The sequence below is a fragment of the Microtus oregoni genome, unplaced genomic scaffold (assembly GCF_018167655.1).
Source record: "Microtus oregoni isolate MIOR12 unplaced genomic scaffold, Mior012 000003F_ref0000135, whole genome shotgun sequence".
Taxonomy (NCBI): domain Eukaryota; kingdom Metazoa; phylum Chordata; class Mammalia; order Rodentia; family Cricetidae; genus Microtus; species Microtus oregoni.
This window is the reverse complement of record NW_024543062.1, coordinates 33,165,784-33,181,990: the sequence shown is the minus strand read 5'-3', so window position 1 is coordinate 33,181,990 and position 16,207 is coordinate 33,165,784. Positions and strand designations below refer to the sequence as shown.

The following is a 16,207-nucleotide window of genomic DNA, read 5'->3' as shown; positions in this document are numbered from 1 at the left end:
GTGTCTCCAAAATCCTGGGGTCTCTGCTGCAACTGGGCTGCACTTTCACCGCTGGCCTCTCCTGGGCTTTCTTCAGGGACTCCAGCCCTGTCACACAGCGCCAAGCCTCAGCAGCTCTCCATGACCCCTGCAGACCTTCAAAGCCAGCACCACCTGGTGACTCTTGCACTACCAAGTTCAGCTGCCAGCATGAGGTACATACAGCCTTGGCTGCCTCTGGACCCCAGCTTCTGTGTCCCAGAAGACTTCATCTCAATAATACTGATCTCTTCTTTATGGCAGCTGATCCTTCAGCCCCATCTGACCAGCAGCCATTGTCCCAGAAAATGGCCTGGTAGAGTCTTTGCTTCCCTCTGACACCTCAGGAGCCAGGCCTCCATCGTCTGCCCTGCTCTCAGCATTCCCCTCATCCAAGCTCCCACAAACAGCCCACTGAGCTCTCAGCACTCAATGGCTTTTCTAATCCAGTCCCAAAGTCCTCACACAGTCCTCTCAAAACCAACATGGTCAGGACTGACACAGCAATGCCCCCCTATCCTGCTATCAACTTGACTTAGTTAAAGTTTCTGTTGCTGTGATGAACACCATGACCAAAGCAAGTTGGAGAGAAAAGGGTTTATTTGGCTTACACTTCCACATCACTGTTCATCACTGAAGGAAGTCAGGACAGGAACTCAAACAGGGCAGGAACCTGGCGGCAGGAGCTGATGCAGAGGCAATGGAAGGGTACTGCTTACTGGCTTGATTCTAAGGCTTGCTCAGCCTGCTTTCTTACAGAACCCAGGACCACCAGCCCAGGGTGGCCCTGCCCACAATAGGCTGGGCTGTCCCTGATCAATCACTAATTAAGAAAATGCCCTACAGCCAGGTCTTAAGTAGGCGTCGTCTCAATTGAGTTACCTCCCTTTCAGCTAACTCTAGCTTGTGTCAAGTTGACATAAAAACAAGTCAGTGTACTCCCTGAGCATCCATAATTCTCACAGGTTCACTGGCACATAGGGGGCCTTCTGTGAGAATGACCATTTAGATAATAAACATGGGGTTTTGGGCACCCAAGGGTCCCAGTGTGTGGCATGAACTGCTGTGGGCATCTTTACAAGTTGTGTTTCCAAGCCCATGAGGACCCCATGGTATTCAAACATGAATCACCCAGGCTGTTTCTGGTTCCCGTCTTAGCCTGAAGGTGGGCTGTAAGCAGTGGGTTGGGTGCAGAAGTGATTCTCTGGGCTCCAGGCTGGTAGTATCCTGTGTGGTTGTGTTAACATCCACAATCCACCCAAAGCAAGTGACCACACACACCTGTGTAAGGTGGATGTGTGACCCCCTGGACTGACAAATCACACTGGAGCTGGTAAGCAGGGATGTGGCATCCGCCAAGCACCCCGCCCCCAACTCCAGTCTTCCTTCCCCAAGTGGGAGGAGAGGAGGGAAAAAAGAAACACCCAGAAGCTGCCATGCTGGGTTCCGTGGGTCCCACAAGCCACTGTCACCAGGAAAGAGGGTCATCGTGTTATTTGGTGGAGTGTCTTCACCATTCAATGTCTGAGTCCCATTTCCTGCCACCCATTTTCACCTGTCACTTGCCATCCTTTGAGGGAAGTGACCCGTCACACCAACGGCAGTTCCATCCATCTCTGAAGGAATCCATCCAGTACTGTATTAGAGCTGCAAACCGGTTTCCCTGTGACATAGCCCTGAGAACAGGATACAGGGAGCATGTGTCTGAATCCTGGGAATGGCATCCAGACTTGGCACAGGGAGGTCCCAGGACCACCTTGGCCAACCCCAGTGCACTTTCTGGATCTGTTTTTGTTACATTCCTGAGTACCAGTGTGAAACAGCCTGTAGAAGGGCATGGCGCTGAGCAAGGGCACTCTGCTGCTGAGGCCTCCCCAAAGGAGATGACAGCTGAGAACATCTGATGACAGAGCCACTGGGCCAATAAGTCTTCCTGAGAAAGATCTGATTGGCCCACGACAGCGGTCAAGGTCACCCATGACGATTTTGACAAGGTGGTGGTGTATGCATGTCTATTATCTACACCATTGCTTCTGCCCAGTGCCCAGGTGGCCATGGATGACCCTGGCAAACTGTGGCCTGGCAGCACGGCTCTGCTCACTCTCCCTTGCACCTACAGGCACGTAAAAGCCATGAGCTCACCCAGCGCTGAAGGAGAGGCGTGGAGTTGACTGTTCCTGCTTCACTGTGTCCTGTGGCTTTGACCTGTGTCGGAAATACTGGGCAGGTCCCCTCCCACCATCTAATGGCTACAGCTCCTTCAGTTTTGGCTCAGGGCAGTGTGAACTCTAGGAGTCAGGTCCCATGCTGATTTCTTGGCCTGAAGATTCTTGGCCGCTGTAACCATGTGAGCTCACACCATCTCAGCGAAGTCAAGGCTCCAGACACTAAACCTGACCTCAACACTCACCCACGAGTCAGGCCCAGTCTTAACCTCAACGTGGCAACAGCCACCCTCTTGTAAACTGGGGCTTTCAGCTGGGAGTGATTTTGCCCCCTTTTGTACCTAAGGGACCTGCAGCAGTGTCTGGAGACCCTGGATTGTGGATTTACTTCCCACAACACCTGGTGTCCCCCCAATGAGTCACTTGGTCTCTTAGGTCCACAGTATCAAGGTTCAGAACCTGCTTCTTTGAAGTTCCCATCCCAGGCCTGGGGGAAGGGGCAGACTTTGGGGGAGTCCTACCTTGTCATAACACATTACATCAAATTGTCACAAACTTAACTCTGTGCACTAACTGCATCAAGGGCCTGTGGTGCCTGGGTTTGTGCCAACTGAACACAAGCTTGAGTCACTCGAGAAGAGGGACTCACAACTGAGAAAATGTCCCCAACACATAAGACAAACATATGGGGCATTTTCTTGTGTAACAGTGGATATGAGAGGATCCAGCCCACTGTGGGTCCTCCCATGGGGTGGTGTCACCCCTGGGCAGATGGTCCTGGGTGTATAGGAAAGCAGGTTGAGGAAGCCATGGGGATCAAGCTAGTAAGCAATGTTCCTCTGTGGCCTCTGCCGCAGTGCCTGCCTCCAAGTCCTGCCCTAAGTTCCCCCAGTGATTTACTGTGACCAGAGAGTCCAGGATGAACGAAGCCCTTCCCTCCCCAGGCTGCCTTGGTTATGGTGTTTATAGAGCAATAGGAAGCAGAGGAGGACAGATGCGCATGCGTGACACCAGCCGATGAGGACAGATGCTCATGCGTGACACCAGGAGTTGAAAGGCTTCCCAAATTGTCCACCATGTGTAGAGGATGAAAGGGTCTCTGGACAGTCACAGCAGCACTTAGGAGAGGGAGACCTGAGGGGCCAGAGGCAGGGCCAGCCTCTCAGACCGTAATGGAGAAGGCAAAGAAGCCACGTAGAGTAGAGGGAGTGACATTGACAGCTGAGGGGACAGCTGACCCAAAGCTACTGTGGGGAGGACAAAATACACCAATTTCCTTCTTTTCCTACCCAAAGGTCACCAGGACAGACCCAGTTTCTGAGCTGGTCCCAAGTCAGACACTTGCAAGTCCCGTCATGGAGGAGGCGCTTGGGCTTCACACGAGTAGCACAAATGCACAGTGGGCAACTTGAGGGAAGCGAACACACACAAGTGCTCAGACTGAGTGGCCACTGCCGCAGGTGGCCTACCCCACTGCTCTGCTTGACACGTGTGCGTGTTTTCCCGGTTAGAACCCTGAGGGTCTGCTCCTCCAACCCACGTGACTGTCTCACCACATCGACAGTCTAGGCTCGAGACTACCTTCAAACAGCCTGATGAATATATTCAAGCTTCTCCCATAATAAAAACAAAGTCCAGGGGACAATACACACACATACCACACATACAGAAAACACAAGCTGTGCCATTCAAGGTGACTGGCTGGGGCTGAGTTGAGTGTCCTCGGAGAGAAGCCAGTTCGGGGGTGGTGGCATTTGCATGGCGTTCCCGAGGGCCAGGAGCTCTTCGGCCTTGGTTACAGATGTACACATCTACAATTCACAAGGCAGTGTCTTGTGCCCGCAGGGCGGCTGCACAGACCAGACCAGGGTCACCAGCACTGGGGTCTCCTGATGGCTATTTGGCTGATGAGTTTTAAAGTCTGCACCAAGACACTCCAGCAAGTCTCAGTAGTAACCTGGCCAGGTCAGTGGTAACTTCCTTTCTTACCAAATCAGCAAGATACAGGGCATCTCCTGTCCAGCTCAAAGACAGGAGGCATGGGCCTCTGGCATGGGCCCACAGCAGACAGTCCTGCCCAGGCAGCCGTGGCATGGGTTCTGGTTTAAAGTGACAAGCACTGAACAGAAAGGGGTAAGAAAATCCTGGCAAACGAGCCCCTCCCCCAACCAGTTCTAACAACAACTTGCTGTGCTTAAGAGACAGGGAAAGAGGGCTGAGCTGGTGCGATTGATTACTGTATACGGAGGCCACTAAGACCAAGGAGGACAGCACACAGCAAGAAGGCTGAAGTGTGCTGGACATCCTTGGTCCCAGGAGGCCATGCTGGCTAGAGAAGAACTCTATTCGCCCAGCTTACAGGGTAGACATGGCTGGCTTTGAAACCAGATCAGCATCTTGATGAAGTGACGGGAGGTCATTCTCCGAAATGTTTGGTAGTCAGCCTGGGCACAGTACTCTCAGTGCCTTTTAAGGAGGAGGGACAGGAGATCAATCTTCCGCCAGCCACCCGTGATGCGTTATAAACCCATGTGCACACCGCAGTTGAGGACAGTCCAAGCCAGAGAAATGAGACAACAACCTCACGCTGCTGCTCGTCAGAGCTCGGTTTTATTGTTTCAACAACACAAAAGGCTGCCATCTCTCTTTAAATAACAAACTATACAGATCACAAGGAGCAGTAAAATACAGATGGTTTCCATGGGAACACACATACGGATTCAATAAATAATATAAAATGCTTTTTGTGCTAAAATAGAACTCTTGTCTCATAGTTACAGGTCCATCCATCTCTGTTACCCAGAAAAAGCCAGGTCTGCTATTACCTAGAACATAGAAAAATATAATTTAATAACAGAACTAAAAAAAAAAAGGCCAGTGTTGAGTTTATAAACCACATGCAATACGTACAAACAAGGGCCGGTAAACAACTAAGGAAACAAACAAACGGACAAATCACAGTTGACGACTGGAATGATCGCTCCACCCCCGCCCCACCTTCAAAGACATTTTCTCTCTAGGGCCAAACGAAAAGGGAAGGAGGCTAGACACTTGTTTCCGAAAGGACCCCGCTGGGGACCTCACTCTAGCCACGGGTTTGGACTAACTATGAGAAGGTCTTTGTTCTTCATGACAGCATACACTTTGAACCCACTTTCCGCGCCACATCTCAGGACAGCACCTCCCCGCTGCTGGCTGAGTGCTCACACTTGTTCTTAGTCAGAAAGCAACAACTCTGATTCTGTCCTGGGACTTGTCAGCTTCCTGTCTCGGTGTCCTGAATACTAAGGCTGTGGGATCTGAGACGCTGCGCTCAGTTCTCTCTTATTTAAGTAAACAAAAGTGAATCAACAAGGAAAACCTTAAGGTCCATCACAACTGAGGAGAGCAGGCTTACAGCTCAGCTTTCTTCATTCCAAAGCAACAAACAAGCAGATGAGAATGAGGCCTGAATAAAGTAAAACAGTCCTGTTAACACAGACGCAAGCAACTTTCAGGTCAGCCTCACTTGGGAAAAGAAATTTTGTTTTTGTTTTTTGTTTTTTAAATTTGCCAAAGTTCAAAGTGGAAATGGAGTTAAACACGCAGAAAGGCCATGGTGTCATCCTGGGACACCGTCCCCAACCCCGGCAGCACATTCAGTAGCAGTGACCGGACACTGTCTCACAGTGTAAGGTGACAAACTCAGGGTCCAAGGAGAGACCACCGATGAGGGACCTCCCTGGGAATGTCCAGGGAAGAACGCATGATGACACCTTCATGAGGGGAGCAACTCAGTCTCGGGAACTCATCATTTGGGAATTCCCAGGGGGTCTCCCACTGGTGTCCATCCTTTCTTCCTTGGTGCTTTTTCATGTCCAAGAGTCGGGTTTCCATCAGCTGACCAAGCAAACCTTCTCCGCCTGCCCTGAGCCCACCACAGATTCCACTGGCCTCTCAGGAATATGAAACAGACTAGCTCCTGTCCTGGGGAGCTCTGACCCTTTGCCACACTGCCCACTGGTGAACAGTCATGGCTAGTGGGGCCTCAGAATAGCTTCTTCTAATAGGCACATGGCTAAGGACAAGCGGCTACTCAGGCTAAGTCTTATTAGGTGGCTAACAGTTGGCTCTCCACCCTCCACCCCCACTGTAGATTAAACCCAGACCATGAACTTGAGAGGCAAGAGTGTGGCCCCAAAGCTACTGCCAAAGCCCTTGGTGTTCTGAAGGCAAGGCCTTGCTATGTAGCCCAGGCTAGCCTCAAAATCATAAGCCCCCTTCCTCTGTCAATCAAGGCTGGGCTCATGATCCTGCTGAATCAAGTCTGTCCAATGCTATCTTTCTTGAAAGATATCATCTCTCCCCAGTAAGCCACCATCCACACTGCACGCTGCTGGTTTTACAGTTTGTAATATCAATCAACAGAGCCATCAGTGTGCAGACCCCTGTGTCAACAGTGAGACAGGTTCCCCTGTCAACCGTGACAGTGAGACAATTTCTACAGACTTTGCCAAAGTATCACACTTAACCATGTCCCAGAGGCACGTGCATGGAGCCCCAGGAGCCAGTGGGTAGTTCAGGTTAAAAAAATAAAAATAAACTGGGGTTTGCCAAAGGCTTTGATTTAGCGTGTGTCACATGGCTGCTTTAAAGTGATCTAACAGTCTTGTTTATGGAACCGGGGCTGCTTAGGACAGAACTGTATTAAAGCAGCATCTCTTGGAATGTCTTTGACCGTGTTAAGTACTCTTCCCCAGAAACTGGAACCAGGAGAAGGCATGGGCTCGTTCTGTTAATGTATAGAACCATCTGACATCCAGGGACCCACCAACGTGACAGAAACCCTCAAACAGTGTAAACTCAGCAGCTTTCCCTGACGCGGCCACCCCGTCACCGCATGCTTGGGTGGAAAGACGGCCTCTGAGGACCCATCACTGCCACAGGAATCTTGAGGACCTACTGCAAGGACCATCTGCCCTCCCTCAGCTGTGTCCTCATGAGGGAAACGGGGTTGAGGGGATAAAATGGTTTACCTGGAGTAAGTCTGAGGCAGGGGGCTCTGAGGAGAGCCTCTCCACACAGCAATTCTTTTCTAAAAGGGAAAAGAGTCTTCAAATTGGCTCAGCCAAGATGGTAACACATGATGTCTGTGAGAATGTAGCTCAATATCACGTAGGTACAGGAACCCATGATCCTCTGTCACCTTTAAAAACCCTTTGGTACGGCTATAACCCCATACAAAATTTAGTCTGGCTAGCCCAATGCTGGCTGGGGTCAAGCCACCCTCCTGATTGGCAGAGGGTACTGTATATCCCCTGAAAAGGCCAGAGATGCAGCTCCCACCCCTGCAGGTCTGCTTGAGCTTGTGTGAGCTGCCCACCCCAGCCACACCCACAGAGTAACATCAACACTTAACTACATGTGTATATGTGCAATAGAATCTGAACACCATTCTCTTGAAGCAAGCAGGGTGCCTGTGCTAGGCTGCAGCCATATTCCCACACTAGAGGCAGTGAACAGTGGTACATGGATGTGGACTCGAACCCTGAATGGGCAACGAGATGGGTACTGAGCCCCACAACTTCCCCACGCACCTGCATAGTAACAGATAAATTATCTTCCAAACTCTCAAAAGATCATTGCAATGTTAAAAATAAATAAACACCGTATTTTCCCAGCATAGAAACACAAGGGTACACACTGAGAACTGTCAGATCTAGGACAGAATGCAAAGAACTTCAATGTCAGGTTCTTACGTGCTCAGCAGTTTGTCTAGAAACACAGCCCCCAGGAGCTGGACAAGTCCGCGGAGCCCTTCAAGGACTTCTGTTTCAGTGCGATGACACAGGAACCCAGCATTTATTTGGGGCAGAGGTGGAGGAAGTAACTTTCAGGGGAAGGGTGCTGGGCAAACTGCCGCCCCCGTGAGAATAACCCAGTGCACAGTGCATCAATGACAGAAGGATGTGGGGCATGCCAGGGCGCACGGGAGACCGCTGGACACTGCCACCCATCAGTGTGAGTTCATTATAAATTATACTCTTCATGTCCTCGGATATGCTTCCCAGGCCTGGCAGAGGGAGCACGACTCTGTCATAGACCTGCCCCTCATGGAGACCCCAAGCGCGTGCCTGGTAGGTTACCTACATCCTGCTTGACCTGAAGTCCTGAGACATCTCGTCTGGTCGCGTTGACCAGAAGGTGGCTATTCCTCAAAGGGACATTCCTACCTCTGCTCTCTGACTGGCATCCTTAGAGCAGAGCCACCAGAGGCAAGCAGTGTACGTGCTACTCGGTGCTACCTCATCACCTCTGGGACAAACAGGAATTATCCCTGACCTACAGAGACCCCAGGCTACTGTACCTCCTCCAGGATGTGGAGCCACACCCCCAAACTCTAGGCAGGCACTCAGATACATCGGTGCCTAGGACAGCCCCAGACACTGTGGTCCCATCCCAGACAGGCTCGATGCCAGACACAAACGCTTGAGTGATAAAGGTCATTTCCTGTTCTGAGGCCATGGGTACCAAAGTAAGTGGGTATGCAGAAAAAAATGCCTTCTGCTTCTTCAGTAATTTCAATTGTGGACAGGCCAGCCCAGAGGTTGTCCCAACTCCTGCAAGGCCACCTTTTTGTTATGGGCATCCCCAGCCTGGAGCAGCCCGGTGCTCAGAACCGTTGTGTCTCAGCTCCACACGGCTCCCCGTGGCTCCATTCCACTCCTGCACTGAAGAGCCGGGGCCCCTCCTGCGGGCCTTGCTGCTCTGTGGTTTAGAGGCCGCTGCTGTTTCTGTGGCACAGTGGTGGCTTGGAGAGCTCCAGGATGGTGGTTCGGGGTTTGTTGAGGAACTTGGGGGCACGGCGCAGCAGCCTCTGGGCCTCATTGAAGGTGCATGTCAGCTCCTTCAGCCACTGTGCAAATTCGGGGTCACTCTGCACAGAGAGAGAAACACGCAGGAATTGGGACCTGTCTACCCATCTGCCAACAGTATCTACCAAAGTGTTTGGAGCCTGAAAGAGGACACATCCTGCCTGCCAGCCCTGCTTCAGCCTTGCTTCTTCCTTCAGGTCCCCTGCAGCGTGGTAAGAAACTCAGAGTCAGTTCTGGGCTCTCCCAGTGCATCCCTTGTATCCTATCTACTGCCTTGATCTAGTTGGGGATTTTCTCTGGGTCCTAAAAACCACAGCCTATAGAATAAAGAACAGGGGGAGAGGGTCCTGATATGGTAAGACACCCTCTCACATGTCTAAGGTAGTTCTGAAGTTCCTGTGTCCACCTGTAATTCCAATACTGGGAAAGCCAAGTCACAGAGTCCCAGGTTCCCCACCAGCCTGGACTACGTAGCAAGACCCTGTCTCAACAATAAGCTAACAGGTGTCCTTGTTCTACCAGTTCCTCTCCCTTCATCCTGTGAAAACACATGTGCACACACCTTAGTACACCAAAGAAAAGTGTAAAATGGTGAAACTTGAGCTACACTACAGCTCAGAAAAAAACAAAGACAGTCCCCCTGGAAAAGTCCTTTTGGAAACTCAGAGATCAGAGAGATAAGTTAGCCGGGAGAGCAGACTCCAGCTCTGCCTGCCCCAGGCAGTCCCCAGACTCAACTATCCTCTCCGCTAACACAAATTTACCTGTGTTAGTTTACAGGGACTTAACTGACCTAAACCTTACAGCTAAGTCTGTGAGAGAGGCAAGGAGAAGCTTGGGGATCTGGCAAGAGCCCCGGAAATCAGCCATCCCTGTCTGTTGTTATTCCAGAGAATGCCAATAAAAGCTCACCTCACATTGCAAGACGAACTGTTTCCCTCCTTTTATTCGGAATAAAATGCACTTTCTCTCTTTAATCTGGGTCTCCTCCACCGACAAGATCTGTTCCATGGTCAGTAAATTTTGCTAAATACAAATGGGAAAAGTGAACAATTAATCACTTTGCTACTTTGTGATCTCTTCCGGCAAATTAAAGGGTGAATTTTCAAAAGCCAATGACATTTTCTTTTTCTTTCTTGGCTGATATTCTAGAAATGAGGAGAAGGGCTACAAAGAACACCAAAAGAAGTTCAAAGTAACCAAGGAAGCACCGTTTCTGTGAGGGCCCCACCACCCAGGATTCTGGAATACAGTGTTGGTGTGGAAAGCCATGAAAGTACAGGGCCACATGGCAGGGACATCTGCAGCTGTCTAGCCATCAGCAGAACCGTGAACAGCGGTGGGTGACAGCTAAGGCATGGATGGGCTAAGACACTAGATCCACATCTGAAAGACCTAAATACAGGAGGCGGTCCTGCAGGATGCTCACAGCAGATCTAATGTGAAGGCTCAGCAGGCCGCAGTGAGGTTACACAGGGGCAGTGTTTGTTTATTTATATTTTAGATACATTCTAAGGAATCTGGAGTGGAAAACATGAGAAACTCCCACGCAGTCTGTTCCTCTGTTCATTCTTACAGATCTACCTCTGGACTGCCTAGCTTCACACAGAATACTGAATGTCCAAACAAAATAATAGTAATAATACATTGTTGCAACTGTGACAGTTTGCTTTGGCCTTGCACAGCGAGGCTTGAGAGGATTGCCTGCCCAGGCTCTGGGAAGATACTTCAATACCTGCCAGCACAGAGCTGCATCTAGGCGCACGAAGCAAATCTAAGATATTTTAATTTTAAAAGGCCTGTGGCACAACCGGGAAGTAACCACAGGCTACTGCCACTGTTCATAAGGAGCAGTTCTCAAAAACCATGACTCAAAGTCAACACAGCAGAGCTGAGCCTCCTGCTCGGGTCCTCTGAAGCTGAGAGGCTGCTGATCCTCATCCCAGACTCCTAATTACAACCATGGCCTTACCCCGGGGACCATGGCCGCACTCACAGTGATGAACCCTGCCCTGCCTCACGGCAGACCACACACCATCCACCCAGGTGGGGTCCTTTCTGGGCCTCTCACACGGAGGGTGTTTAATGAAGCAGCCTGCCTTGTCCCTTTGCTACCATTAGCTTGAGAAAGGGTCTGAGAGATTGAGATTCCAGCAGAGGGCAGACAGCCTGGGTCAGCGTCCTTGCCACCCTAAACAGATCCCACGGGTGACATTTCATCTGATCTGACTTGGGGAGAGACCAAGACATACCGGGGTCAACAGCCCTCTCCACCCACAGCAGGCTGGCTGTGCCCTTGGCTGCCCTGGATTCCTTTCGGTAAATTGGGGTTGGACCCTGCAAGCTGCTAACCACTGAGTTTGTTTATGGCGCCTGGCCTCGGGTTAGTGTGCCCTAATTATGGGAGCTGTGAGGCTTTCTGTGTCTCCCACTTCTCAGTGAGGAAACTGAGGCCCAGAGAGGCACCTTGGAGTGTGCTGAGTCCTGCGAGCCATGAGTTGGGATTGCCCTTTCCTGCTCTGCTCTTCTCCCATACCACCATTCCACTCTCCAGCCTCCAATGACTCTGTGAGGCTGCTGCACTCAGGACTCTGTCTTCAAAGGACACCTGTGTCTTTATTCCAGGAAGGAACTTGACACAGACACTAAAAGTTAGACCATAGCAACCCTTGCTTCTGAGACACAAGGGACACAGATAGGAGGCAGTGTGAGGGAGCCCCAGAACTCCAGCACCCCAGAGCTGCACAGGTGCCACCCCCAGAACTCACCCGAGATTCGCCCTCTCCTCTCCACTCCAGTCTGTTGGGGAACAGGTAGAAGTAGCGCCTCTGCCATTGCGTGAGAAAGGGGTTGCCCAGCTTCAGCATGAACCCATGCATGATGCAGTCCTTCCCCAGGGCATAATCTGAGAGTGGAGACACATGGTCACTCAGGTCCTGAGCTAACACCACTAATGACAAGCTTTGGGGCCAGACGGGGGCACATGTCTCTACAAAAGCAATTCGTTTTTTTAAACACCATGATCTCATTTTCTTAACACATGGGACTGGGATGTGGGAGGTCAGAAGGTTCCAGGCTCTGAGTTCAAACCTTGATTCTTGGCATTTGAACCAGCAGTACATACTGGCAACTCAGACCAGACAAAATTTTGTTCCCAAACTACTAAATAAGAGACTGTTTAATCGTGAATTATCTCCAAAGTCCCGTTAATCCACTTCCATCCTATAAATTCCCCTGGCAGTCACTGCAGGCTCACCCTCGGCTCACCGCCCTCGAAGACAGCGGAGTCCAACAGCTCAGACTCACACTGACTGAGTCTTTAAAGTGGGGGCATTTCACAATGTGGTAAAATCACCCACTCATCCATCAGTCTACCCATGATGCTATTGGGGCTAGGCATGGATCAGTGTTTGGTGGGCTCACTGAGGAACAACAATAAAAATGAGACAAAAATCTGCCTGCCCTTGGGAATGTACAATCTGGAGAGAGTCAAACAACACTCATGTTCCTTGAGATGGAGAAAAAGTAAAAGACAGCAGAGGAAGGCAGGGGTGGGGCCCACGGAGCTGCCCTTCTGACATGGGCTTGCATTTCTGGGTAGAATTAAAACACATTTAGTTCTGCCTTTGTCCTGGACACAGGTGGCGGGACTGTACTTTCCTGTCACCGAGACATCTGGAATCTCAATGCCCTATCTTCAAAGACTAAATCCTTCAAAGACTAAATCCAGGAGCAGGGAGACCCCAGAACACAGATAGCAATGCCTCCCTCAGTGTTCATTCCCATCTGCCTGGAGACTGGACAAACCCAAGCCTGACACACTGTTTCCTATGCTGGGAAGCACTTGATGACAGTGAGCCCCACAGCCTTTTACCTTCCTCCTGACCAAGTTGTTTATTTTTAGCCCTCTTCCTGGCCTCGATTTTATCTGTATCGGCGTTGACGGCATCGTAGATGGTCTCCACCACTTCCTGCTGCCAGCGCTCAGAGATCACCAGTGGGAAGTTCTTATAGAGGTCCTGATCGCAGTCCAAGAGCTGGGTGTGTAAGGACAGGGGAACACACGCTCTAGTGCCTCCCATGGCTACACCAGGGAAGGCTTCACTTTGGCCCCAGGTCAGGCAGACTGGGCCTGGTCTTCAATAACACTAGGGTATTTTTGTCAAGGAAAATGAACTTATGTTGACTTTTAAAATTTGTTTGTATGCATGTGTGTGTGGTCCTGTGTGTGTCCATGTGTATGAAGGTGCATGTGTATGTGTGTCTGTGTGAGTAGGCCAGAGGTAGGTAACAGTCTTTCTCTAACACAGCATATTTATGTATTTATACGTGGGGGACAGTCTCTCTTACTGAACCTGGAGCTTACTGACTAATGACACCAGGCTCTCTCTTGTCTCTGTTCTCCTTTACTTCTCAGTGCTGGTTATGAGTGTGCATCACTGTGCCTAGTTTTACTCCCATGCTAGGGCTCTGAACTCAGGCGCTCGTGTGCAGCAAACACTTGACTGTGTGCTCCTCCAGCCCCACACACTGTGTTTGATTTAGAAGCAGTAAGAGACTCTTGGCAGCCAAGTAGACTTTCAGCTGTGGGTGCCGTATTTATAAAAAAAAAATGGGGACAAGGGTCTGCATAGTATTCAAAATTCGATAAGGGAGAAAAGCTGGGCCGGCTGACCAACCTCCCTCACATGGTGTGAAAAAGCAGACTGCAGGCTGGGTCAGCCGGCATTGCATGACCTCCCAACACCAGCACTGTGCACAGACGAATGTTTAAACACAAGTGACTGGAGAGCAGGCGCCCAGTCCGGGAGCTGCAGTGAAGGGTGTGCACTTCACAGCAGCACTGTCTTCGTCTCACCCTCTAAGGCAGGCTGCCCTGGGGGTCCAAGAGACGGTGGCTTTGCTACAGTTCCTGTAACACCCCATGGTCTTGAGGTCAGTCTCCACCCAGCTGCCCCTGCTCACAGCTGCCTCTCCTCCAGGCTACATCTCCCTCCAGCCTCTATCTTCGTTCCGTCCCCAGCACTCCCGTTCTGAGTGTCCCTGTGACAGCCCCTGCCAGACGCAGTCACAGAGCCCACCATTCACTCTCCAAGTAGCTGGTGTGGGTTTGACATGCAGAACCATCACTGTGGCTGGAAGGGGGCCTTCAGGTGGGAAACTGAGCAACTGGCCCTGCTGGGATAAACTCCAGCAGCAGAGAAGAGCCGGGGCTGGGCTAAGCCCCAGAGTCAGGGCAGATGACAGGCTGGCAAGCTGGTGACCCGCTGACTTAGCATTTTACAGATGGTGCTCTTCCTCATGACTCACTCTCCCTGTGAGTATGTCTTGTCACCACTTGGAAAAACAGAGTCATGCACCAAAGTCTGAAAAATGCAGAGGACCCTTGATTGACATGTGCAAAGAGATTCCTGCTGTGTGCATATTCCCTCCTGACACAGGCAGATCCTAGACCAGTGTTCTCAACCTTCCTAAAGCAGGGACCCTTTGGTACAATTCCTCATGTTGTGGTGATGCCCAAACATAAAATTACTTTGTTGCTACTTCATAACTGTAATTTTGCTACTGTTATGGATTGTAATGTAAATATCTGATATGCAGATGGTCTTCAGAAGCCCAAGGGTCATTTGACTCCCAAAGGGGTCACAACCCACAGGTTGGGAACCACATCCCTAGACTTAGACGCACGAAGATCATGGATTCTTCTGCTCTGAGTGGAATGTGTTTGAATCAGTTGTTATTCCTGTCGCAGATCCAAGTTGGAGTCTAACTGCAAATGCCACACATGACAACGCAAGCGAGCACCCTGTCACTCGTCAACGTGAAATGATGGGGAAAAGAAAGCTGTGGCTGCTGCTGCTGAATGTAGGTGCTAATACTGAAACTATAGCTAAGTGCAATAGAGTCTCCTCTTCTCAAGCTAGAAGGGTGGGGTGGCCTGTTACGCCAGCAGCGGGGGAGCTGAGGAGGTCCTTTGGTTCAGGGCTTGCTGGGCTGCAGAGTGAGTGAAGGGTTGGGGGTATAGCTTGCTGGTAGAGTGTTTGTATAGCATGTACAAGGGCTCAAGTCGATCCCCAGTCCCCTCCATACACAGTGAATATAGCCGAAATCCCATACCTGGAAGTGTGCATACCTTAATGCCTTTGGTGTCTTCCTCATCAAATGAGCCAATATCAAAAGCGTCAGCAGCGTTGACTTCTCCCCGAGGAGGGATTAGGGGTGGTGGGTACTAGAATATCCAACAAGTAGGTAGGGCCCAGTTACCAGCTGCCCTGTATGCCCCCAGCCCAAAATAACAGTCTATAAAAAGAACACAGCCTGGTTTTCAGGAAGCACATGCCCAGAGAGGGCAGATCACCCTGAGCCTCATCAGTGCTGACTGCCCGGGTGACCTGAGCATGGCAGGGTGGGCGGGCACTCCCTCCTCCCCATAGGAACTGCCATCACTCTGCAGCTGGGCTTCACACAGAAACACACTTAAAAATTCAACTGGGGTGTTCCTATACCAAAGAGAAGCACAACGAAGCTTAAAATAAGGGGAAGGGGTAGGGTACGGCTGCACGGAAAAGGACGGCTTAGTGGAGAGAGGCCTGGTTTCGGCTCTAGCATGAAACAAAAGTTAAAAAAAAAATAAAAATCAGGAAAGGACAGTATAGGGCTAGAAAAACGTCTATGTTCCTTGCATACTGAAGGCTGACTCTATACATATTCCAATTAGGCAGACAACTGCTGTCCTGGGCCTTCTATTCATGTGTTGAGATGTTATCTCCAAAATTCTTAGATGGCTGCCCCTCAGCACCTGCAGAGGGCCTTTCCAGGCCGTCACCTGGCGACAAGTCCACTGAGGAGCAGGTCCCTCACATACAGCAGCAAGGGTTTGCACAGAACTTGTATATATCGTATATAGCCCCCATAAACTTCAGTCTTGAGGTGACAGTGTAAATGCTAGCAGATAGTGGTCAGTCTGTGTCATTTAACACCAGGAGTCTGCATGTGCTGAGCACACCAGTGGTTTTATGTTTTTTTGTTTTTTTCCTGAATATTTTCTATCCATGGTTGGTTGAACTACAGATGCAAAATCGGGCACATCTGGCCCGTGTGAAAAATAAGTAAAAGGAACCTCCCCAGTAGGAGTCCCCTACATGGCAATGCATCCAGGCAGAATATATA

General features: G+C 50.5%; 1 protein-coding gene across 3 annotated transcripts in view; it reads right to left on the bottom strand.

Moving 5' to 3' along the window:
* Window positions 1-4,774: 4,774 nt before the first annotated feature.
* Grk3 (G protein-coupled receptor kinase 3) overlaps window positions 4,775-16,207 on the bottom strand; it is a 105,733-nt gene continuing 94,300 nt past the window's right edge. For all 3 annotated transcript variants that reach the window (XM_041648261.1, XM_041648262.1, XM_041648264.1), the window contains 5 exons: window positions 15,171-15,266; window positions 12,912-13,074; window positions 11,806-11,942; window positions 9,950-10,063; window positions 4,775-9,099 (listed from right to left, as the gene is read on the bottom strand). In XM_041648261.1, the coding sequence (XP_041504195.1) occupies window positions 8,938-9,099; window positions 9,950-10,063; window positions 11,806-11,942; window positions 12,912-13,074; window positions 15,171-15,266 (672 nt within the window). In that variant the 3' untranslated portion in view covers window positions 4,775-8,937. The remainder of the gene's footprint in view (window positions 9,100-9,949; window positions 10,064-11,805; window positions 11,943-12,911; window positions 13,075-15,170; window positions 15,267-16,207) is intronic.